Source organism: Xiphophorus hellerii, chromosome 20 (assembly GCF_003331165.1).
Source record: "Xiphophorus hellerii strain 12219 chromosome 20, Xiphophorus_hellerii-4.1, whole genome shotgun sequence".
NCBI classification, from domain to species: Eukaryota; Metazoa; Chordata; class Actinopteri; order Cyprinodontiformes; family Poeciliidae; genus Xiphophorus; species Xiphophorus hellerii.
The window spans coordinates 25,998,868-26,023,931 of record NC_045691.1 but is presented as its reverse complement, the minus strand read 5'-3'; the positions used below and the strand labels follow the sequence as shown (position 1 = coordinate 26,023,931).

The 25,064-nt window shown below is 42.3% G+C and overlaps 1 protein-coding gene across 2 annotated transcripts in view; it reads left to right on the top strand.

Moving 5' to 3' along the window:
* cdh4 (cadherin 4, type 1, R-cadherin (retinal)) overlaps window positions 1-25,064 on the top strand; it is a 307,449-nt gene that overhangs the window by 181,871 nt on the left and 100,514 nt on the right. For both annotated transcript variants that reach the window (XM_032549916.1, XM_032549917.1), the window contains exons 4-5: window positions 13,966-14,192; window positions 24,282-24,464. In XM_032549916.1, coding sequence (XP_032405807.1) covers window positions 13,966-14,192; window positions 24,282-24,464 — 410 coding nt within the window. The remainder of the gene's footprint in view (window positions 1-13,965; window positions 14,193-24,281; window positions 24,465-25,064) is intronic.

Genomic DNA, 25,064 nt, shown 5'->3' with positions numbered 1-25,064 from the left:
TCAGCTCTGTAAGAGGAGAGCAGCCCCAGATAACAAGAATGAGGTGTTTAAAACATGAAACATGAGCACCGACACAAACGCAGCCTGACAGCACTTCCTCAGCCCTGCACGCACACGCGTGCGCAACCCCCCCCCCCCCCCCCCACACACACAGGCAAATAAGCGACGATGACACCAATATCCACTCATGCACCAGCTGTAATAATCGTCTATGCAAAGAGCTCATGTCACACTCTCCCACTTCGATGTCCCTCTTCTCCTTCACTCTGTCTTTATCTCTCTTACTCCTGCTCCCCTGCACACACGAGACAACAACGGCGCGCGCGCACGAGTCGCAGTGGTTTCTTTTTGAGAGAGCGAGCTGTCAGAAGGAAGTGTGTGGGCCTTTGTTGAAACAGAGAACTGCAGAGGCAGAGAAATTCATTTCCAACTGCGGCCCCCCTCAACCCTCCCTCCCAAAAAAAAAAGAAGGAACGCAAGAAAGAAAATCTTTGCAGGGCAGCCACATTGTACCTGCCGAGTTTTTTAGAAGAAGAAGAAAAAAAACTGCAGCATGTAAATTGAATTAGTTCCAAGCAATCCAGTGGGGGGGGACGCGGCGGGATGGATTTCAAAAAGAGTTTTCCGAGGGTTGTGAAGGTACGGCACACGGGGATGCCTCGGCTTTGACTACAGTTCCACATATTGCATCGTTTTTATGGAGATAAAGCGCACATCAGACAATAAGATTTCACATCTGTACTCGCCGAAGCCGCCTGTTCATGCCGGCGTTCCCGCGTGATCCACCGGAGCAGGATCGACTTTTCTCATATCTCGCATCTCGTAGTTGGAAGGAGCTTCACAAATGTAATGTCTCTGCTTGCCGAACCTGGTTGTCGGGTGAACAAGCGCTCGTTTTATCGGTCTTCTGGTTTCGAGCAGAAAGTGGCTTTACTTCTCTTAAAAGGGCGGACGTTTCATAATCCCTGGTGGAGAGCAGGCTAGTGCTAGATATCAAGATAGATCAATATCAGTAGGAAATGTGTCTGATAGAATGTGGATAGTTTCACTGAACTTCTATCCAGAACCGCTCAGCATTCTGGGGGTTGTAAGTAGAGATGCTCCGATCCGATATTAAGATCTACGTCTCGATATTGGAAAAAAAATCTAGCTCAAGTATCAGAGACATTTTGCCTGATCCGTAAAAACAGATCTATTCAGTCTAATTCTACGCTTTATCTGAGCGACGTCACGTCAAGCTTTATCGTTTACTTTAAATGTACTTTCTGAACCATTTGAAAAAAGGTTAGATTATTTTGACATTTGGCCAAGGTAGTCAGACTTTATTTAGTCAACCTTTTGTTTTTGTCAGTTTCAGTTTCGTCTGCCGGACACAAAGTAGAATTTTTACGACCACGTACTCGGTGTCGCGCAGTGAAGTGCTCGGCGGGAAACGTTGCTTTCGGATTGTGGGAAATGAAATAATTTGTCACAAGACACATAGGCTAACGGTACGCTCGACTGTGAAATCTCAACGGTCCGCAGACGGTGGGCGCAGAGTGGTTTCTAGTTTGGCCTCGTCGCTCCATAACTTTAAAACATGGTGGAGTGAGAGGAGAAAACGAGTAAAACAGCTTAGGAGGCAATTGTGCTTAAAAGAGAGAAAGTCACGTCACCCGTTTGGGTGTATTTTCTATATTTAAAACCAAATATATTCAGTAATTATCAATATTGACCGAAATGAAATGTTTTGTGCTAATTTTTCAGGTGCATGGCCCAGCTCTAGTAGAGAGGCTAAGACTCTGGTTTAAACCAAGAGGATGTGGAGCCTACAGTGGCTCACAAATGCTTTAATACCCTTTGACTTCTTTTCACATTTGTATCTTTTCTCGGGTGAATGACCAACACTAAGTGCTGCATTATTGGGAGGTAAAAAAAGATGATGATGCATGACTTTTAAAATTTCTTACAAAAAAAAAAATCTTAGATGTACATTTGGACCATTTCCCCCAGAAGATTTCTTTGTTCTGAACTTTTGCATTGTACTTCAGAGTGTATGTTTAGGTCGCGGTGTTGCTAGTTATAAACCCTTCTGCCCCAGTCTTAGCAACACTGCAATCTCTATTAGGTCTGACCCGCTTCCTTGTCTTGCTAAATAAAAGCATCTTTGCAGCAAGATCCTGTTGCCGCCATTATTCACAGCAGACATGTTGTGTTCCGGGTGTCAGTTTTCTCCCACGCAGCATTTTCTTTCTGTTGACCAGATGACCAGACCTCCTTCCAGGGCGCCCCTCCTACAAAGCTTTGCTGAAGGCGGGGGGGGATTTTTGTTTTGCTTTCATTTCAACAAATATTTACACCGGGCACGACTAATAATTCTGTTGACATCTTTTTCCTGCTCATACCTCCCCACTTTTATCAATAAGCACAGTAGAAACTTTCCTGGCACTACCTCAGGAGGCGTTTATCTCCACTTTTGGGCGTGCAGCCAATCAGCAACAAGGAAATGAACGGCGCATCCGGATCGGCTGCTTTGCAAATGCCAGCCGATGTTGTCGAGTGGGGTTGTTCCTTGGTAGTTCGGTTTCCCAGGCTGCATTTTCTTTCAAATATTTGAGATGAGTGCTACTGGTGAATAAAATTCACCAATTTTATTTGAAAAATTGGTGAATTTTCAAACAACTTGGAGGCAAATTCCACAGGAAATCTGTGAATTTGCGAATACTGGACGGCAAACAGGTGGAGTTCACGATATGTTTTGGTTGATTTGTAGTTGTGTTTAATAATTCTCCATGTCAGATGACGAGCTAAAGAGAGCTCTGTGAAATGTCAACGCCTGTCTTGTTTTGTAGCCTCGCTCTTCTCTAAACTCTTCTTCCTTCGTCTTCATGATTCTGTTTGTCCACCAATGATCTCTAATATGCCTTCACAGAACATCTTGCCGCATGCTGAGTTTAAGTTATAAACTGTCAAACTCTTTCTACATATAAACTGAGGACAGATTGTAAATAATTGCACCACTTTCTTTTGGAGGGTTACTATAGTAATGTGTAGTGAGTAGTGAGAGGTTACTGTCTCAGATTTTTGATGCTACTTGTAAAGAATGTAGGAAACAGTGCACCATTTCCCTTCTACTTCGTTGCTATGGGTTTGTTTAACTACTGTTTTAAAATATCAGAGTTTTACATTTTCTACTATTCAAAAGCTAAAATCCCCTCTGTTTTACACCTGTTTATGGAGCTCTTTAGTCCTTCACTTGTTGGATAACTCTCTCTCTCCGTCCGCCTAACGGTTTTAGTTTACTCATCAGTGGGACCCACGCTCCTGTCTGTCACAGCCTCAGCCTGGCAAAAAATAAATAAAAAATACAGTTATTTGCAAATTGAGTGGGTGGCGTAGATTTTTCCCTTTGGCTTCATGTTCGCGATGGCATACCAGAGTGAATGTTTACTTAGCACTGAGCCACAAACTGCGATGAGCAGCGCCTCAACAAAGGGAGGCTCCATATGCTCAGTTTGGATCGAGTTAGAAGTTTTACTCATACCTGATTCTCACACTGCTTCTCACGGTTTTTAAACCCATCCCGCTCCCTGTGTGAACCGTGTCGCTTGCTGTGTTTTGCGTGGCACGTTGCTAATGTCTACAAAGGCAACCACCAATGCAGAGCGTCTACTATATGACTGTGATTCTTATGAAAATAACACACGTGATGATAATAAACCTTGTTTATTACTTAAAAACGGGACCATTTGATGAGCTGTGCCGGATATAAAATGTAGCCATAAAATAAAATGGAAACTCTTAACACTACGAGTTACTTTATAGTCACACTACACCGACAAACACACCCCTACAGACTTAATCACTGGCACACACACTCGTACCGTTGATGATTACATCTGAGTAGTTTTTAACACATTTTTCAAGTTAAATTTGAAAAATCTCAGAGAGCTGCAGCTCCTCACATCATCAGGCGGTGAAAAGCTGATTGCCTGGTAACAGTACGGCGAAATGGATGGGCGATATTCGTTTGGACTTTCAGGACAAATTGAGCCTTTTCTTGCACGCCGGCTCACTTTCACGACGTTTGCTGGAACTCCTGGTAAAGACCTGTAAACGATCATTTTTAAAGCAAATAATTAACGATCGCTTCGTCTATCTTCATCCCACTGGTTTTCTGTGGGGTTTAGATCCGAGGATGGCAATGGAAGAATGTTGATTTGGTGTCTGGTGATCCATTTCTGTCTCCGTTGCGCTGCTAAAAGACCCAGTGACGACTAGTTTATGGTGTTAAATGGTAGAAAACTGGCATTTCAAACTGTGTATGATGCCGTGCCCTGTGACAATGCTCCCAGGGCTTTTGGAAGAGAAACATACACACAGCATCACAGATCCTCCACCGTACTTAACAGTAGGCATTCGGAGTCCCATCTGAATAAAGCATTTCAGCTCAAGTGAGGTCCCAGTAGCATTTAAATGACTCTTACATGTGTGGTGGTCAGACTGTTTTTTTTTTTTTTGGTCTCGTTCTAAAGTAGCCAGTTAATTATCATGCAGAAAAGTGTCTGATGGTTGCTATGGAGACTCGGTGACCCTTGGGTTTTCTAACAGGGCACTTTAAAAAAAATTTTTGCTTTGTTGGCAAAATAAATATGGGCTCTCGTCCAGCCTGGTTGCAGATGGCAAAGGAAATGCAGCTCTGCCTCACGCCATATTTATACCGCAGGAAAACCGAGAGTTGCGAACGACTAATTACAAGATCCTAGAAATATTTGATCACGTTTGAAATGTTGAATGTAAAATTTACAAAATGTGTCAGTTGTGTTTTTTTAAAGGGATTTTTAGGGATAGTAATGTGCTGCTGAATTAACGTATTTAAACTTAAAGTTGTATTTTTTTTTCCTCCCGCTGCTCCAATAAAAGATCCTTTTATCTTCTGGCTATTCTTTTTCAGACTATAATATAATTTCTGTACATGTAGACTCATTCAAAAAAAAATTATATTGTTGAAAAGCCCCTTTATTTTAGGAACTTGGTCACAACCAGCAAATGGATGTTTGAGAGCATTTATTTCAGATAATTGACGATTTACGAAAACGTGACATTTAAAATTTAAATATTTAATCAAACCAATAAAAATACAGGTTAAAAACAGAAACGTAGGATTGATGACAAGTGTGTTTAACCCCTGCTTAAAGGTTATTTTCAAAAGGTGCACCTAATCTGGCAAACGAGACTCAGGTACCTATAGTATTCTAATTTATTAGATATGACTATCTGAATATCTCCACATCATTAATTGACCTCCGAAGTTCTAAGTTTTGTGCTGCATGACACTTCTGGGTCACGGAAACTGTCCAAGCTTGTGTCGCGTTGAGTTCTGGCAGGAGGCCAGATAAAGAACCAGAGGAGGATCAGGCTGAATGACACGAGGACGGAGGAGAAAAGTGAAGGATCTCTGGGAGAACAGAGAGAGAGGAGGGGAAGAGCAGAGCCGTTCGCTCCTGACAGGTAAACACGTGGCGGGCGGCCCGCAGAGGGACGAGGGTGGTCTGCCTTGTGCTGATGCGTGGAGAAGGTTGTGCAGAGTGGCCTGCCATATGCATTATGAACATGTAACGTACCCGTAAAAGCAACGGCTTGGATTCCTCCTGGGTTTTGTCACTGATCTGCGAGCACGAGGAGACAAAGACTGGAAGCAATTGCATATATTGCGTGCGTGTGTGTGCGCGCGTGTGTGTGTGTTTGTGCCCCGACACGAGTGGAGCATCACGGTTGACGGCTGTTTCTGCTCGCCTGCCCTGTTTTTAGCCGTGTCTGAGCTGCACCAGCCGCTCTGTTGGACAGCATTTTCTGCGCCGTACAAGTCCAGAGAAGAGCAGCCAAGCAGAATGACATCGGCCTCAGCAGCCCGCCAAACATCTCTGTGGATAGCAGAGTGCAGCAAAAAATATAGACACACACTCGCACAAAAAAAAAAAAAACGCACACACACAAACACACTTGTGTTGAAAGAAGCTTCCAGTGGGAGACGAAGCCAGACACTGAACATGGTAGACTTTTTCTTTCTTTGTTTTTTTGTTCCAGGACAAAGGAATTGAAGACAAGAAAGGTGGCAAACATGGTTAACACACATAGGAGGTTTTTTCTTTTCATACTTATTTTAACATGAGCTGAAAGGAATCGAATAGGTGAGATCAGGAGACTGGCATGGAGTCCGAATTGAGCTTTCTGCAGCACATTGAGTTGCCTTAAGAGAAAACTAACGAACCAAAAACAGCAGAATTTGGTCACACTGTATTGGACCAAACTATTGGCTAGTTGAACAAATTCACCAAAGCAATTTTATGCAAGCTGAAAAGCTGAGTTCACACATACATATACTGTACCTAATAGATTTATTAATTGTCATATTTCAGCCTGTCGTTGCCAATTGCAACTTGCTCTTACTTTTAATTCGCCGGTAATTGAATCCATCCGCTATCGAAGATTCAAAAGGAAAAATGTTTGATGCTATTTTGTTTAAAGAGAAAAAAGAAGTTGCGCATTTACTTCACCGGTCAACACGAAACAAAAATGCTTTAAATCTGCTCCAAACTGACAGCTACCATCTGCCCGTCCCTTTCCAGTAATGGATCAGTCTTGTTCAGGGCCACAGGGGAGCAGACAGCTATCCCAGTAGTCAGTAAACACTTAGCCGCTCAATAGTCTCTGTAAAAGTCTGTCGCTTAGCAAAGTTGTGGATATTTGAAAGACGAGCTAAACTAGAGATGCATGCCGAACCCAGATGGAATCGGACAATTTTTACCTTTACCAGACTTGGTCGGAAATGCTGAAATGCCACAAATTCTGTCTTTGCTTCGTAAATTTTGCCCAACCAGGATTCACTGACATCAGCATTGTTGGGGTGTAGAAGTTGTTTCTGTGGGATCAAGACTCAACGCAGGCCGTTTTCAGTGCCGGTCAGGTGCTTAAAAATGATGTTAAAAAATCTGTAAGAAGCTATTTATCAGATGCTGCTGAAGTTTGTTTCTTCAAGAAAGAGAACTCGATTTTGACCTGTCCTGGTAAACTTTGGTAGTTTGGCGTTTTGTACTTTTGCAGGTCTTTAATACATTGTGGTGCTTTTGTTGGTTGTTTCATATCCGAGTTTTTCCGGTACAATAAAAGTCAAAAAATAGTTTACCTGATGATGTCCATTTTTGAGTTAAGGAAAAGATTCATATTCAGATTGTATTAATCTCAATGTCCAATTCATGTGTAGCTTATCAATGCGATGATTCTATGTGATATTTAAGCTTCACTTTCTGAGGTGGCTTCCAAGAAATATTGCACTTTAGCGCAAGATTCCAATTTTTGGGGCTGTACCTCTATATCCTTCATCAAAATATTATTCCTAACCCTTGATTATGTGTTTTACCTGAGAATTAGAAGTATCTTAAGTGTTTATTTTTGCTTACCTGGCATCAAAGTCTGATGTTGTTTGTGATGTTCCTATATGGTGTATTAATAACTAATGAAATATAAAAAACCTGACAGTGCTTTCTTGTTCTTTTATGTTCAGTGCTTCCGATAAGATAACAAAGTGCTGAAGTTCAAAGCCAGTAATGACCGATTTGAACATGTATGGTTATCTGACAGAGGAAGAAATGTGGATGTATAGTAGTTTGTGTTGAGAGCTGAGAACGCAGCCTACGGCCGGGTTTTCATTTAATCATTTGAAGTTTGAGTTTTTGTTCATAAGAACAAGCCGTACTTCGCTAACCCAAGATGAAATAACTGATTGCTCGCTCTAATGGACAATGGCTGCAAGAAATTTACCATCAGAGGATAAAGAAAAAGGTTTCCGGTACTGACTGTACAGTCAGAGCAGCTCAAAACCAAGCATCCCCTTTGATTACATACAGGTTATAAGAGCATCTTGACTCTTTTTTTTTTTAACTGAGTCATAATTTTCTCTATGATTTGTGGTCATATTGCTTCAGTTCATTGGCGATGCAGGTTTTTATTTCAGTAGCCTCGAAGTCGACTTTAGAAGAATTCGGCCTGCAGCGTTTTTGTTCTTTGACTGCACACCGAGCCCCAATCATCGCCATGCTTCACACTTGCTGTGAGAGTTTCTCCAAACATGATGATCTGCATTTTAGGCAAATCTGTCTACCTCACTGTCATCTCTCCAAAGGACACGAAGAAGTCTCGTCGCTCATTCAGATGCAAATCGAACTCGTGCTGTCGTTATCTTTACAGAGAAGAGAATTGCTGCCTTCAACCCTTCAAATCAAAGAGTACCTGTTAAGTCTTTTTCAAATCGTGCTGCTATCGTTCACATTCATTTTAACTGAGACCTGTCGAGTCTGAGATCTAGCTGTTGGTTATTTTGCGATAACTCCAGGTGTTGCAGAATCCAACCTTTGCTGGGACATTATTCGCTGGAGGACAGAAAGGGAGTGACGTTGCTTCGCTGACACAGATCCCAGTAGGGGCCGGTGGGGCCAGAGCCCAACCTGAAATAGGAGGAGGACAACATGCCAAATAGAGTAATAGAAAATCCATATGTACATCTTGTCATTGAACGCATCGATGCATGTAAACAGCAGCCTATCAAATTGAACAAGCTTGTCATTTAAGAAATGCCTTTGCTGATAGTCATGTGACTTGATTCCGCGTTCACATCAATCAGGAGCAGCCAGGTTACAACTTTGTTTGCTAACTAGCTCATATTATTTATTAGAAATGAAAATGAAATGAAAAGACTGACATGACACTGTCATAAATATGACATAACATCTATCATGAACATGAAGGAGTCTTCATGAATGAGTACAACTGTCATCATAAAGTGTCATTTGGTAAATAATGACACTTTTAATGCAAAGTTGCACTGAAAGTTGCATTAAAAGTCCATTAAATGTGTAAACTTTGCATTAAAAGTATCATTATTTACAGAATGATAATAAATGGCAACAGTCGTAAGCATTCATAAAGACTCCTCATGTTCATAACAGATATTATATTTATGACAGTGTAATTCACACCCCTTCAGATAAAGTGTTATCAAAATAGCTGTTTTTATGGCAGTTTATTGAAAGGTGAAAAGTGTCCGACTGGACATCCAGTCAAAATGATCGTCTCTAGATGGGGCCATAGATATAGTTTGTTGTATCCTCATTGCATTTTGCTCATACTTATTCAGTGTAGCAGGACTAGGATTAGGGCTAGGGTTTAGAGATAGGGCTAGGGTTGTTGTGAATTATCTTTCTATCTGTAGAATGATGAGCTTCAAATACAGTGACTCCGAAACACCTTTTTATCCCTTTCCAGATTGAATAGCAGCAGTAATTGTTTCCCTAAGATCACTGTTACTATTCACCCCTCTTGGCATTGTGTCAACACACTCGGTGGTCCAGAGCAACCGGCTTCCAAGCCCTCTTGCTTTTGCAGAGACTGTTGTCAGTTGGTTAAGCTGCATTTAATTAGCAGTTGTCACAAGCGATCTAAACTCTTTCTTTTTGAAACATATACTTGTTTTTGTTAGCTCTGAAAATGATTCCCACCGTGGTTCATTTGATTTATTTCGTTAAACATCTACTGTCTGTTGTGTCTGCCTCCCCCGTCTTCTGACTTCAACACTCAAGTCTCTTTTGTTCTCAGGTACTTTGACACACAAACCTATTTTGCTTCTGTATCAGCTTTCAGATCCCACCACCCGATTGCTGTGCTTTAATGAGCACGGAGTCATTTGTGACTATATCTCTATTCTCAGTCTTACACACATGAAGTTTTGGGTTACAATCTGAGTCCAGAGTGGATTCACACTGACAGGCGTTGACTGGTAAACTGAGTGTTAACTCGGCTGCCCTTTTAAGAACCAAAGATATTCCACTAACACTATTTTGCACCACTAGTGTCTCAAGGACCACCCGAGTGTTCCCATGCCAACTGGCACCGCTACAGCGCAAAAGGCAGCCGGTTCAAGTTTAAGCATTAACACTTAGAGTAATACATTCATCTGCTAGCGAAGTACTTTCTCACACTGTCTGTGTGCACCTACACCCAGAAGACACACACACACACACACCCCCACACACATATTCCTAAGCCACGTTCGTGTCCTTAAGCCTCGCTTCTCCAGCTGCATCACAAGAGACCTGTCTAAGTGTCAACAATTAGCTTGCTCAGTTCAAGCTAATTGAAGTCATTTGCATAATACATGTCCGCCATCACAATTAATCTCTGGACAATGCAAGCAGTTCTGTGTCACACAGCGATCAGGTGTAACATTATGACCACTGACAAGTGAAGCAAATAATACTGATTGTTCCGTCATTGTGGAACCTGTCAGCTGGGGTGAGGCATGTCATGCATCAAGTGGATGTTGTGTCATCAATATTGATATTTTAGAAGTAGGAGAAATGGCCAAGTGTAAAGATTTGAGAGAGTTCACAAAGGGCCACATGACTAAATGAGTGGGTTCTTTTTGACTGAGGTGATCAATGTTCATAAAAAGTGGTCAGAGGAAGGCACAATGGCGAATCAGCAACAGAGTCACGGGTCTCTCATTGTCATTCTGCCTAACAAACAAGCAAAAGTTTCTCAAATTACTGAGGAGGTTTGTGCCGGATCTGGTAGAAAAGTCTCAGACTTCACAGCGCATCATTGGTTTTGTTGTATAAAGTTGCATAGCTTCACATTGTGGTGCCCAAGCTGACCTTGCTTACCACCAAAGGTTCCAAAGACGGATGTGTCAGCATCACAACTGAATCACATAGAAAAGAAAGAAGGTGGCCTGATAAATGGAGCATCATGCAGATCAGGCTTAAAACTAATTTAAAGTGAAATTTTCACTGATATATATAAAAAAATATATTCAAGCAAATTAAAAAAATCTTAAATGGGAAACTTGAGCAACAACACGAACTATTCATCCTCGAAGAACCAAATTTTTTTTTTACTGTCATTTCAATTTGATGCTGCATCACAAACAAGTATCCAGTAACTTTTACTTGAAAGTAGAATTGGAACCCATTTATTAAACTAAGCTACATAAAAGAGGGGTTATTTTATCATGTACTTGTAGTCTGGAAAGCATTGTAAATGATTTACAGATACTTTCTGTATAGAAGTCAGGCAGGTACGTTCCATTGAAATATTGTGTATTTAGTTAGGCCCGAGCAGCGAAGCGCTGGCGCAGGGCCTATTGAAATCGCATCAATTTCTCCATGTTCTTTGTTTTTTATTTTTTGCGCCACTTTACGCGATCCTTTGGGAGGCTTTATCATATTCAAAAACTCACCGAACTTGACCCAAAATTGTCCCTTGAGGAAAATTTTTGGATTCTGGTGGAATGGCCCAGGGACCCCAGTTTGAGTAAGACTGCTGTAAATCATACATGCTTGCTAGGATTGACTTTCGTTAGTCTCTAAAGAGCCCCATGGCTTGAATTTGCAATTCAGTTCGACTGCTCTTGTGCGTCGTCAGGGAGCGCTGCCTAAGATGTCGGTGTGTGTCGCCTGCCGGACGGCTGCGGGAAATGCACAAGAACGTCGGCGGTGGCGAGAGCATCAGCGGTGGCGAGAGCATGGCGTTGGTGGAACCCCCGCGGTCGCCACGAGGCTGGAGGCGCGCTTCGCTGCGAGGGCCTCCATCGCCGCTTGCGGCTTTAATTTGAATTGTTTTTGTTTTTGCATTTTTCATAACAGATGCCATTTTTTATTTTTTATTTTTGTACCCCTCTAGGGGGTCTTTTGTGGGCTCTAGTGTCCCTTTTTACGAAAGTAGGCTGACAGGAAACAGGGAAGGAGAGGGGGGAAGACATGCGGCAAATGTCGTCGGGTCCGGGAGTCGAACTCGCGACGGCTGCGTCGAGGACTCAAGGCCTCCAAATACGGGTCGCGCTAACCGCTACGCCACCATGGCGCGCCCCAACAGATGCCATTTTTGTGGCCCCTGTTTCAAAAAGTTTGGACACCCCTGATGTAGATCGCTGGGTCGATACGTGTTGCTAATCTGGGGAACAAATGGTGATGGGGTTCATTGAAGGATGATAGTAAGCTAGCAGAGGCAGTCTGGAGCTTTGGGCAGTGTCCTACTGGCTGGAAAATGTTGGGTCAAGTTTATACGGATGTTTTGGTGATTTTACCTATCTAAGCATTTCTGACCATTTAATTAAAACTGTAATCCCTGGTGACTGGAATTGGTTTAATAGGTTGATACATAAAAGTAGGCAAATGGTTAAGGGGTGGTTTAAGGAGCAGAAGGTGTTTGGACTCCAACTTACCAATATTTCAGTCTAATAGAGCATCTCTCATTAGATGATCAGGATTGGTTTTGACAGGAAAAGGTGAACCAACACGCTATTGGTAGTCTTATGTCTGATCTCTATACTGTCACATCCATTCATTCTCAACCTCAGTTACCGATGTTTGATCCCAAAAACAAAGCGACAATTTCAAACGCCTTCAACAGCCAAAGACACACTGCTTGTTTGCGTGTGTGTGCATTTGTTTGTAGTACCTTGTGGGGAACATTTACCTGAGACATACTACATTGTGAGGACCCACTGCTCCCTGTGGGGACTGAAGCCTGGTCCCCACAAGGGGAAACATTTAGGATTAAGGTGTGAATTGAGTTTTGGTTAAGGTTAGGGTTAGGATAAGGGTAAGGTTAAGGCTGTAGAAATTAATGGAAGTCAATGGAAAGTCCCCACAAAGACAGCCACACATGCGTGTTTGTGTGTGTGTCTGTTTTGACTTCTTAAAATAAAAATATGGATTGCGAACTTGCGAACAGAGACGGATGCACACATCCTGGGAACTGTATTTACCATTCGTTGCCATTACGCCTGCAATTACTCAGCGGCTGAAAATAAGCGGCCTCATTTGCGGGATGCTAAGCTGGCTGAGGAGATCCTCGCCTTTATTAGCCTGTTGTTTTTGGAGCTGCCTTCTGACAGGAAGCTGAGCGATAAATTAAATAGATGGCTTGATAAAAAGCTTGCTGTTCAGAATTCTTCACGCCGGATTTTTGAGAAATCACGCTGCCGCGGCTCATAACGGGCAACGAGTTTCCCAGGGTGATTTATGAAATCAATTTGTCTTGTTATCAGCAGCCAGAGTTCGTCAGATAACATCAGAGCGCGTGCATCCACATTTCTTGGGGGTAGAATGAAACAAGGGACAGAATGTGCCTTTTTTTGTTGTTGTTGCTTTGTTTGTTTGTATCAGACATGTTGAAAATACCAATCAGTCATTTGGCGCGTCGACGTCGAAGTCGTGCTGCGAAGCGTGTAAAAAAGGAATGAAGCAGAGAGTTGATTAAATCCTGTAACAGAACGAAAGGAATTTCTGTCTGAGACGGTCAGTTCTCTCTGGTGCTTTGTGTGCTACAGTGGCATATTTCTGCGCACCGTCTTCGTCTGCGCCTCTCTCCGAGCCGATCACTCATATGTGAAGTGGAAAGGCAGGAAACACCTTTACGTCCGGACATCTGGTTACAGAAATAGCGATTTATGTGAGCGCGTGCAAACGCGAGATTCCTTACAGCTCCCCTTTCTTTTGGGTCAGTGAAGCAGAACCCTCAGAAATGTCATTCCAGACCTACATGTGCATTGTGCTGTATCTGGTCACTCACCCTAATGTGCTTCTTCACCATCTCTTCATGCTCTCCCAGGGGAGCCGGAAAATAGTATTTTCTACCTCTGGGTCCAACATAGAGGAAAAAAAGGAGTTATATGGGAAAAAAGTATTAGGTTTCTTTCTGTGTTCAGGAGGAGATAAGCAGTCTGTTTTGCCCAAAAACGTCAAAGCGGTGAATCTGAAGTGACAGCAGAAGGGATGAGATATTTCAAGATATGTCTTGATGGATGCGGTTTAATCTTAAGCCTGCCAGATGTGTCAAGGATTTGCGAACACCTTGCGGAGTAAATCTCAGCTCGTCGCCTCTTTCTCATCCTGTACCTCCGCTCCCTCTCTCTGTCTGCCTCTGCAGTGAAGTTTGAGGATTGCCAACACAGCAGAGAGGTGGGCTTTGTCAGCAGCGACCCCAACTTCAGCGTGAGGCCCGATGGGAGCTTGTACACGGAGCAGGAGGTGGCCAACCTCTCCGAGCCCGTCCAGTTCATGGTGACGGCGCGGGGACTGCACGACCCGCACATCTGGGAGACCACCGTGAAGCTGGCCCTCGCCGGACATCTTCACCCTCTACCGCTAACAAAGGTACAATGGGCAATGGTTGCATAACTGTTGGCTTGATATTTGTCTGACTGTTGGTGTATTTATAATTTGTTTAGGTGTAAATTGTCTCCTTTTCACAAAGTGACAGATCTACAGGATCCTACAGATCTATGGTCAAAGACGGCTTACAATAATGTTTATTGAACCATGACGGGAAGCACATTGAAGACAACTGAAGATGAGGAATGATCAATCAATTAATCAATCAATCGAGTTTATTTATATAACACAACAAGTCATTTCAGAGTGCTTTACATCATAAAACCACAGAAAATACAAAGTCATGGAACACACAGTCAACAATTGAGGCATTACAATTTGTCAAGTGAGATTACATCAAAATGTTGATAAGATAATTTATTAGTCTCCCATAGGAGACATTTCTCAAAACTACAGCACATCCAAAAAAGACAATAGCCATAAAGACATAAAAGCAAAAATTACATAAAAACACAAATGTCAGATCGGCAGTACAGTTCCCATAACCATTTCCATTCTCATACAATACATCCTCTACATGCTACTCTTGATCACCGTCTGGACCTCCTGTTAATCTGTGCAGGCCCTGCTAGTCTGCCATTTCTCAGGCTAATGGAGAGAGGTGCAAACGAATGTTTCAGATCACTAATTAGTCATTCCTAATGTATCAAAAACAACTCCAAACAGGTGTCTTTTTAGTCTAGATTTAGACTAAACTGCTTTACAGTTTTCCAGAAGTTTGTTCCAGATTTGTGGTGCGTAGAAGCTGAATGCTGCTTCTCTATGTCTGATTCTGGGGGATGCAGACCAGAACCAGAACCAGAAGACCCGAGTGGTCTGGAAGGTTGATAACAACAGCAGATCTTTAATGTATTTTGGTGCCAAGCCGTTCAGTGATTTGTAAACCAACTACAGTATTTTAAAGTCTATTCTCTGAATGTAGTAGAGCCAGTGCAGGGACTTTAGAACTAGGGTGATGTCCTCTATCTTCCTGGTTTTAGTGAGAACTCCAGCAGCAGTGTTCTGGATCAAGTCATTGTTGTCATCAAAGAGTCTTGAAAGTCCTTTTGTCAGCATGAGATAGCTTATATTACACCGCAGTGAGTTCAAAACGGTATGCAGTAACCTGAATGTTGCTCTCTGCTCTTAGGAAAGTCACCCTGCTATTTCAAATCTTAAGTCACAATCTTAGAATATATAAATAATCGTGCGGAACAATTGGTGGACAAGTCAAGAAAATCCAAGAAGGACTGTCAAGCTTCAATGTAACGGATGCTAGGTGTTATCTAAAGAAGAGTGAGCCGTGACAGTGAATGTGATGCTTTTACAAAAGGATTAGTTCAAAGGTCTAGACTCTCCTACAAACATATTGTTACACCTCTGAATGTTCTACATGTCTTTGAGTTGGGATTTGCTGTCAATAAACTGTCAATAGATGTTACAATATTTTTTTAAAAAAGATTTAGCATCGTATTTTTTTCTTTTCCTTTTTCCAATCAGAAACATCTGTCGTTTTTTTAAAAAAAAGAAAAAAGCGGCGTGCACGGTTTGGAGAGCCACCTGACAATTAATTTTCATTCAACACCGTCGTTTCGTCATCTCGTTCCTTTTAAAAACTGGAGCAACAGGTTGCGAGCGTTACCGCGGCTGGCACTCGAAGCGTCTTCTTTCTAATGAGCCAGCAAAGGGTGATTACCGCTCTCTGTTTAAGTCTCCAGCCTTAATTACTTACATTTGATGAAAGCTAAACTTAATTAAATTTGATTGAAAAAATTCCGTAAAGGAGTGTAGATTTGAGGAGCAGACTTGTGTCCCTGATTGGATGCGATTCGTTTTGTGAAGGAACGATGAAAGCATCTTCCTGATTGAGTGCCTAATCAGAAAGTCAAGCCACAGAATACCGATCCCCATAATAAAAGTCATAAAGGATGAACATGGTGGGAAAAAAAATCAAAACTACGCCATATTGAAATTTTGCAGAGATTTTCTTTGAATACTTGAGCATTTTTGAAATTGGACTGTTTTGTCCTTCATTTACACAATCATACTCCATTCTTAAACACTGTAAATGTTCTGAAATGGGTTTTTTTGTCGTCTTTTATCTGCAATGAGTTGAACTGCAAGAATATTTCTCATCATTTTTCCGTTCCTGGCCGTAACCCGCAACCACGCTAAGTAAACACAGCCTCAGTTAGAGGCATGTCAATCCCACCAAGCCCTTCGCTGAGTGACAAATCCCTCGTCATTCGATTCCCGGACTACTTGTTGAAAGCCATTGGGCGAAATGTTCCCTCATGTTTCTAATCATGACAAAAAGCCCGGCCGGGACTCGTGTAACTAAAGCAGTCGCAGAGAGAGAGAGAGGATTATAATTCTGCCCACTCCTGCGGGCGCAATAATGGAGACTGGGAAATAATTGACATTGATTGAGCTAATGTTCCACTCTGGTAGAGTCTGCAAAGACCAGGTGATGTAGTTTCACTGTATAATTATGTTTCACACATTGCGGAGCAAGAGAAAGATTCAATAATTGAGAGAGGTTGGGGGGAGAGAAAGGTGTTGTTTTTGATGACATCAATAGCTGAAAATGAGTTTGTGCGTGTATGCCGCATCAGTTGTTTTCGCCGTCGTGGTGTTTACGTGTTCTCACGTTGCTTTCAACAGATTATTTTTTGGGGTTAGTAGCTAAAATAAGGTTTTACTACAAATTTGCTTATAAAAGTGATAATATGATATTACAGGGAATAACTTTACCTTTATCTTTGATTTTACGAGGGCAGACATGAAGCTTCGATTACAAACCAATGTTTCTGTATTACCTTATTTGGCATTCAGAGATTACTTCTTCAGATTTGGGATGACTTGGTTTGCTCTTACACTTAGCTCTGTAAATAAACTCGCTTTTGCCCCATAATGTACGTTTCTCTTGCTGTGCATGTTTTGCTGTGCAGCAGCAGTGAGAGGGAACTAATTTGCTTTTAATAACCGGCTCGATATCTCCCAGTTCTGTTTCAGAAGCAGAAATTAGCATACTTTGAATGTGTACCACTGGGTAATTTTTTTTTAGCATTTAATTTTCCAGCATTTGAAGTGTGGAGCATCTTTGGCTGGAAGCCCTTCGCGCTGCGTTTATGTACTCAGGCTATCACACCTCGCGCAGGTAGGTTCCCCTCGTGGAGAGCTCTCCAACTCGGGCTGATTTCATGGCTCGGCTGTTTGCCGTCTCCACCAGATCAGAGCCCACTTCGGTTATGCACCGATGAATCTGGAGTCCGCCGGTTTGCCCGCACAGGTTTTAGTGCTCATCTAATTAACATTTTCCACTGCGCTCCACCCAAGCAGCCTCTCCTGCTTGGGGTAGATTACGACAACGGTTGTCGGGCTGGAACGCGGGACCCCGGGGTCTGTTGGTCATCGGAAATGGAGCAGAAGCAAAAGTGCTTTGAACTCCGAACTTTTAGATTGCGTTTAGAGTCTACAATGGAAAGCAGAGGGTCTCGAGAGGAAAACAGTATCAACAACTTCAATATATATATTATTTTTTTCTGTCACAGTTTGATTTCAGTGTTGGAAACTTTTTCTTTTTTTTCCCCCTCGTTTTGGTTTTTGCTAAAGGACCTCACGGGAGAACGTTCTTCTTACTGAAGACTTTCACTGTGATCGGATTCAGCTAAGGGATCTTCAGTAGTAAAAAAGCATAAAAGCAGACATGCCGAACAGAGAATTGGCAGGGAGAACACGTTTATTGTGTTGCTATGCCTGTTTGTCAGACAGATAACCTCCAGATGTCTGCTCCGGGGCTCTGGGCGCACAGGCCCTACGACTGCCACGCAGCAGCAGTGTGCAGGGATGCCTGGGAACTGAGAGATGGCAGCTGGCTCTTCATGCCTTTAGGGTTCAAGGGCCCCCAGCAAGCTGAGGAGACACACACGCACGCGCACTGTATCCGGTACCATGTATGCAAGCACATGCACTTTCAATCAGGGACACATTCATACAGATACACCCATGAATTATTTTTACACAATCAGACCTTTAAGCATATGCCTGCATCCAGGGCGTCTCAGGAGATTTCCCACATGAGCACGCAAGAATGACTGACTGACTTAACACATGCAAAAACACTCATTCATTCATCTTGTACATACAGTACAGACCAAAAGTTTGGACACAACTGTGTGTCCAAACTTTTGGTCTGTATTGAGTACGGACCAAAAGTTTGGACACACAGTTGTGTCCAAACTTTTGGTCTGTACTGTATGTTCTAAAATTTCACTTATTTAGGCACAACTGAAGATATGTCCAGTTTTATTTTTTATTTGTGGTAATTTAGTGCAATTGGGAAGAAGGCAGACTTAAGTAACTTTAAATGTGACATGGTGGTTGGTAAGAGATGTGTTGGGAGTATTTCAGAAAATGCTGACCTACTGGGAACTTCAATGAACCAATCATCTTTTGTAGCTAAAGAAATCATTTTCAAAAGATACTAGTAATGGAACCGCACCTAAAACAATAATTGTTACTACCCAGATATGTGGGGTATCATCTGAAGTAGAAGAGCTACAGCTGCAAAAGACCACACTGGGGGCCTCTTCTGTCAAAATGTTCCACCTTGCATCCTTCAGGTGAACCTATCTATCAGAAATAGATAGGTAGTAGGTAATTAGTAGGTAAATGTGTTTTATTATTTTTCTACCCTATTGAATCAGACTGCTCTGACCCATTCTATATTGTATGAATTAAAGAAGCATATAACTTCATGCATATCTCAAGATATGAAGGGCATTATAAATGAAGTATATTTTTATTATTGTTAAAAAAAATACAAAAGTGTGAACATTCACTTATTATCTCATCGTTCTTCACTAGTAGCAAAACAGTGTCAGTGCCTGATTCTTAACATTATGAAAGCTATCTATCAGTTGACTTAGTACAAAATCATTGGAACAACATCCCTGGGACTCATACGGGTCACTAAAACATAACCTGGATCAGCTCCAGGAGCCAGTTATGAATAGGAGGACAGGAGGCCTGCAGGCTGCTCAGTCTGATTAACCCACAGAAGGAAGAGGGACGAGACATTCTGTGAGAATCCAGTCGAATCGTCAACAGTAATCCAGCTAAGAGATTCTCTATGACTAGTGAGATGGGTTATGTTCTTCACAAATATGGATCTAATTTCCATAGAGGTGGACAGTGGGTTTGGTGTTAACCTCTCAAAAATGCAAGTGAGTTGGTGGGAGGCTTAGTGTGTAAAAGAGAAAAAGTGAGGGGACTGCAGGGAAGCGGTGTAGCATCTCACACAAAAGCAGCTGCGAACAGAAAACCGAAGTTACTATTTACACTGCTCTCTCAAACTGGACTCTTATCAGATTCCCTAACATAGGGTCAGAGTTTGGTAAAAAAAACAAAAAACAACAACAACAACAACATGGAAAGCATGAAGCCATCCACGGATTTGGTTTTAAACTCCATTCTGATTATTATTGGTGACCATGTCCATCCCTTCATCACCACCCGTGTTCTGTTGGGTTCTTCCATCAGAATAGAGCTCAATGTCACAAAGTTGAAATCACATCAAACTGGTATGTTGAACATGATAGTTGTCCTCCAACAGGCCTCCCCAGTCACCAGATCTCATTCCATTAGAGCGCTTTGTGATGAGGCGGAACAGGAGATTCCCATTATGGATATGCAGCTAACAAATCTATGACAACTGTGTGATGCTATCATGTAAATGTGGAACATTTCTGAGCCCCTGGAGAAAGTGTGCCATAAAGAATTAAGATGGTTCTGGAGGCACAAGAGGTTCCAAACTGGTGTTGACTATTTGAACCTTACAAACTTCCCTGTGAGTGTATGTGAAGGAAAACAAGCCAAAAGATATCCCATATTGGATAGGCACACATTGTTGTTTTCCAGAAGCTTACTGAGAGTGTACTTCCTGTGTTGTTCCCTCTTCTCTGTAATTCTGCTTCTGTCTCAGTGCCAGCAGCATTTCATCTGCCATGCTGTTTGAAAGTCACAGTCGCATGCAGCCACTATGCAGATATCATCCACTAGCAAGACTTCCATCCAACGACAGCTCTTCTCTTGACTCCTATCACTCTGGCTGACTGTCTCCCTTCTTCATTTCTTTTAAAGGAATGTTGAGGCTTGACCAATGAAATATTTCAACCCCGTTATCATCCGCTTTTCATCAGCTGGTGGATTGTTGTATGGGAGAGGCTGGTCGTTCATTGTATTTTCCCACTGATGGCTGGGAGGGGAGATATGGAGTTTATCTCAGGAGCTGTTTACTGGGACGGGCGTAGATGGAAAAAGAACAGAGCCGTGGCTCATCGTATATGTCACTGGACTCCAAGTACGCTCACATAAACTGTCACAGATCGTTTTTTATCCACATTAAACTAAACATTTGCTTTTTTGTTGGGTTATTTTTTTTTTATACGAGGATTGGCAAAGCTGAAAGTGCCTTGCAAAAAGAATTTGGACCAATTATTCGCATTTTGTAACGTAACCATTACAAGCTGCAATGCATTCACTGGGTTTTTATGGGATAGACAAATACATAGTAGTGGATAATTGAAAATAAAAGGACAAGAAATTATGCATTTAATTTTTTTTCTTTTTGCAAATAAAAATCTAAGAAGTCTGGTGTGCACTTGTATACAGCTTTCACAGATCAGCTATCAAGAGTAAGCTTAAATAATTATGGGATTTAAAAACATAAATGCCCAACATTTTGAGAACAATATAACACTTTACACTGGTGTATTATTGTGTGTTGATTTTTTTTTTTTTTTTTTCCCCATTTTTTTCTCTGAAGAGTTTTTGCGGCGCTAGTGGCTTGTATTTTTTGTGACAGTAGGCAGACAGGAAAGAGGGGGGCAGACATGCGGCAAAGGTCGCCGGGAGTCGATCCCGCGATGTCCGCGTCGAGGACTAAGGCCTCCAAACCTGCGCCCCCTGCGCCACCACAGCACGCCCCAGTGTGTTGATTTTCCACATAAAACCCACCTAGTAAATATTGAATTATAAGGTTATGACGTCACAAAATGTGAATATTTCCATTGTCCAACATCTACGTGGCACAGATTCCCAGATAAAAACTAATTCGATCAGCGACTGTCTGCCTCACCTGCACCAGTATCTACTCGGGTAAGAGCAGCGATAGTTCATATTACTAAAGTAAAAGCAAAAAGTACAGTGCAGTAAAGATATTCCTACAAGTTCCTTTTTACCTAAAAGGTCACTTAAGAAAACACTTTTCAGCTGTCTTGATGCTAACAGTGGACGTAGCATGCAGCTCTGCGCAGCGGCTTGTCTCCATCGCTGTCCGACAGGTGTAAAGCTTACATGGGCATGTTGTGTTTAAAGGTGACTGGGAAAAAACACGTTGCAACATTTAAGCTACGAATTAAACAAGCAGTTCCCAAACTTTTCCATGCCACGGCCCCCCCTAACAGCGCTAGCTATAGGGAAAACGCTACAAAATATAAAAAGAAACATCTGCTTTTCGAATATTTTTTCTCATTCTTACTCTCTCTTGTCAGTAATTATCACATCCGTTTAGCATGGACAATTAAAATCCTTTCTTTTGATTTTAGTTAGCCGTGCTATGCTAGCTTGTGAAGCAAAGCTTGATAAATTTGACTGGCAGCCAATCAGAAAGATGAGCATGACAAATAATATTCAATAAATTATTTTTAACTTATGCTTAATAATTATTGAAAAATAAATCTGATGTTATAAATATTGAACAAAATTTTCTGATTAAATGTTACTTCTTGTTTTTTTCCACTTTTTTCACTCATGTTTTACGTGGCCCTCCTAGTGCCCAATGGTGGCCTCTTTACCCCACTTTGAAAAACGCTGTCAGTGGATTATACCGTTGTACCAGCTGACAAAAGTTCAGGGGACCGAGGGCACCAATACAGGAAGTGCAGGAGCCCCTGTGTCAAACCGAGATAGGAATAATAAAAAGCTGGCCACTCTGAGGTTAAAAAAAAAGCTTTCCGCCCAGGTGGGAATGGCTGACTCCGTCCAAAATGTCTGCCCATGCCGGCGGGGTTTGCTAAGCCCCCAACATGCAACGAGTGAAGACGAAAGATGGAAAAACATTCACCGCTGTTGCCTGAGCGTATAGCTTCCGGCCGGCCTCCCTCACAGGCACAGCAGGTGCGCTCTGATAGGCCGGACCGTTGGCCCCTGGTTTGCATTTCAGAGACGCGGCCGCGTTGCCGCTCGTGCGCTCAGCTGCCCGCCAGGCTGCGCCGCCTGCGGTCCAGGTGGGATTAGCAGGAGGATTTCCACCGTGCTTCAGGTGACAGCGACACACTGCTGCCGAGCGCGTGTGTGTTTGTACGTGGGGGGGTGCAGACTCAACAATAGGATTAGGTGGATTACAGCAATACAACCATATTACACATGACGATAGCATAAAGGATCGGGGTGGAAAAAAAAAAAAAACGGCTTTACGCACCCTTCTAACCCTTATTTCACGAGGCAAACTGAGTAAGAGCCCAATCTTCCCTCTGCAGCTATAGCCAGAGGGCATCACAGAGGAGGGGCCGTGGGGATTGTTTATCCGTCCATACGTTCCTACATGAGAGCTGAACACTGGGAGATTTTCAAAAGCCTCAAACATAAGCTGGGAATAACAACAACAACAAAAAAAGCAAAAGCTTCGTGGTCTGAAACACCAAAACGATATTAAGGCTTTCAACACAATTTGAAGAAAACTGTTTTCATCTTGGGATGATTACAAAACTGCAGGGTACTTCTCTCATTATCAGACAGATGTTTCTCTTGTATCTGTTTTATGCCAAGAAAGGCTTATGTGAGGTATGTGTGTGGGGGATACCTCATTTGTTTCAGTCTTCAGCGGGGACAAACAGGAAAGACAGAGATGAAGGAAACGTTAAATTAAAAACGTCCCTGCGGGGATGTAAACAAAGCACGCACATCCATGCACGGTGTAGTCTGGAGGAATACTCACCGTCTCAGGTAGGAGTCGTGGGGCTTTGGGCAGGTTCAGGTTTCCTGCTCAGGGTTTCGAAACAAACAATGTGGCATTATTTTAAGGGATTTGTGTCTTTTAACCCTGTTTCTTCTCCACCGCACACCTTTTAGTGCAGCACAAAGTGGCAGTCAGGCGCCATTTCGACTGGTTACGTCGACTCTCAACCCCATTAGTTTGAAACTGTTGGATGCAAGTTTGTGTTACCAGTCGTACAAAATGTACTTTTGAGCGACTCAGTGCCACTTTGAATCTACATCGAGTACGCTCAGACCTCCATGGAGTGTATGTGAGAGTCTCGAATGTTCATAGATTTAGTTTTTGCATACTTTGGTTGTAACAAGTGTTTTGTACTACTCTGTTTCATGATCTTGAGCCAATTTGTCAATTTTCCTCTGATCTCCACTCAAGGGCTGCTGCACCCTTATCTTCCCTCTCTTTTGGACAAGTGGTTGTAGAATCCCAGATTGTCAGCAGTTTTATGAAAACGCAGAGTTAATTCACTCTTTGTGGTATCAAGCATCTAAACTGATGAACCTTAAAAAGTGTCCTAGTATACAGAACACTTAACAGATTTTTATTAAATGTTGGATGTAATTCAGCAATATGAGCCAGGTGTGTTGGAGGCAATGGCTCGTTTAAAACTCACAGGACATTGGTCAGATACCTGGAGCAAATTTCCAAACCCAACATTCAGCCTTCCTGTTACCTGCTGGAAGTCTTGCTCTCTCTTGCTCCCTCGCAGCCTGAACGAATCACAGGCTTCACTTTTTAATAATACATCCGAAACTGTTACATCTTTCTTTTTCTTATTCTTCTTTTTAACCACTTATTTTTTACACACTTTGAATCTTTTCTTTTGTACTTAGTAACAACTTTCACACCAAAGAGTGTTGTTGTTAGCACTACCTGGTAGCTCTAATCATAAAGCGATCTCATTATTGACTTTCTGACCAGCCAAATTCCCCTCAGGACCGATCAGCCGTCATGATATTTTTTTTATTTTATTTTTTATTTTTTGTTGCTGCATCTCAAGATTCACAACGCACTTTCCCTTTTTCTCTTTTCAGATCGGCTTTGAAGAAATGCTGTCACGGGTGTGGGAGTCCCAACCCAGGGTTATCAAGTTCTCTCGAAGACATCAGAGAGGTTCCTCTGCGAACAGCTTGAGGCGGCAGAAGAGAGACTGGGTCATCCCACCTATCAACGTTCCTGAAAACGCCCGAGGACCTTTCCCAAACATGCTTGTCAGGGTGAGTGACAGTGTGATTTTAGCAAACAGGACTTTGTCTTCGGAAAACTTCTGCGCGCCGTCGGATCACAGAGAAAACCCGATTCGAACACGCACTCTGAAACGTCTTTGATTTTAAAGGACTTATTCAGGTCTATGGGAAGAATAGAACATGAAAAACTTGGGGAAGATGCCTTTGTATCATATCTTCATTCACCACGAGGCCAAGAGAAACAATTTTACTGGTATTTTCTACTTGCCTTGCATGGGAGGTACAGGGAAAACACTGCACTTTACTCAGATTTACATCATAATACCAAATGATTTGTATTCTGGGCCTTGGGGCATCAACAGACAAGGAGACGGGGAAAAAAAAAAATCTATGCTTGGAAGGCAGACAAATACCCACTTGATGCTTGGTCTCAGAGCTGCAGACCTGAGGATTACTGAAGAGTGGGAATTCTGTTCTTGTTAAAACAGCTAGCAAACCGTTTCTTTTTAATTTTTTATCATGAACTAAATGTCTATTTTTCCCGTGTAATAGCGGAAGAAGAAGGCTTTCATTAAAGCGCAGCATCCTGCTGAAGATCCCCGAAGATCCCAGGAAACTCTTTCTGCCATT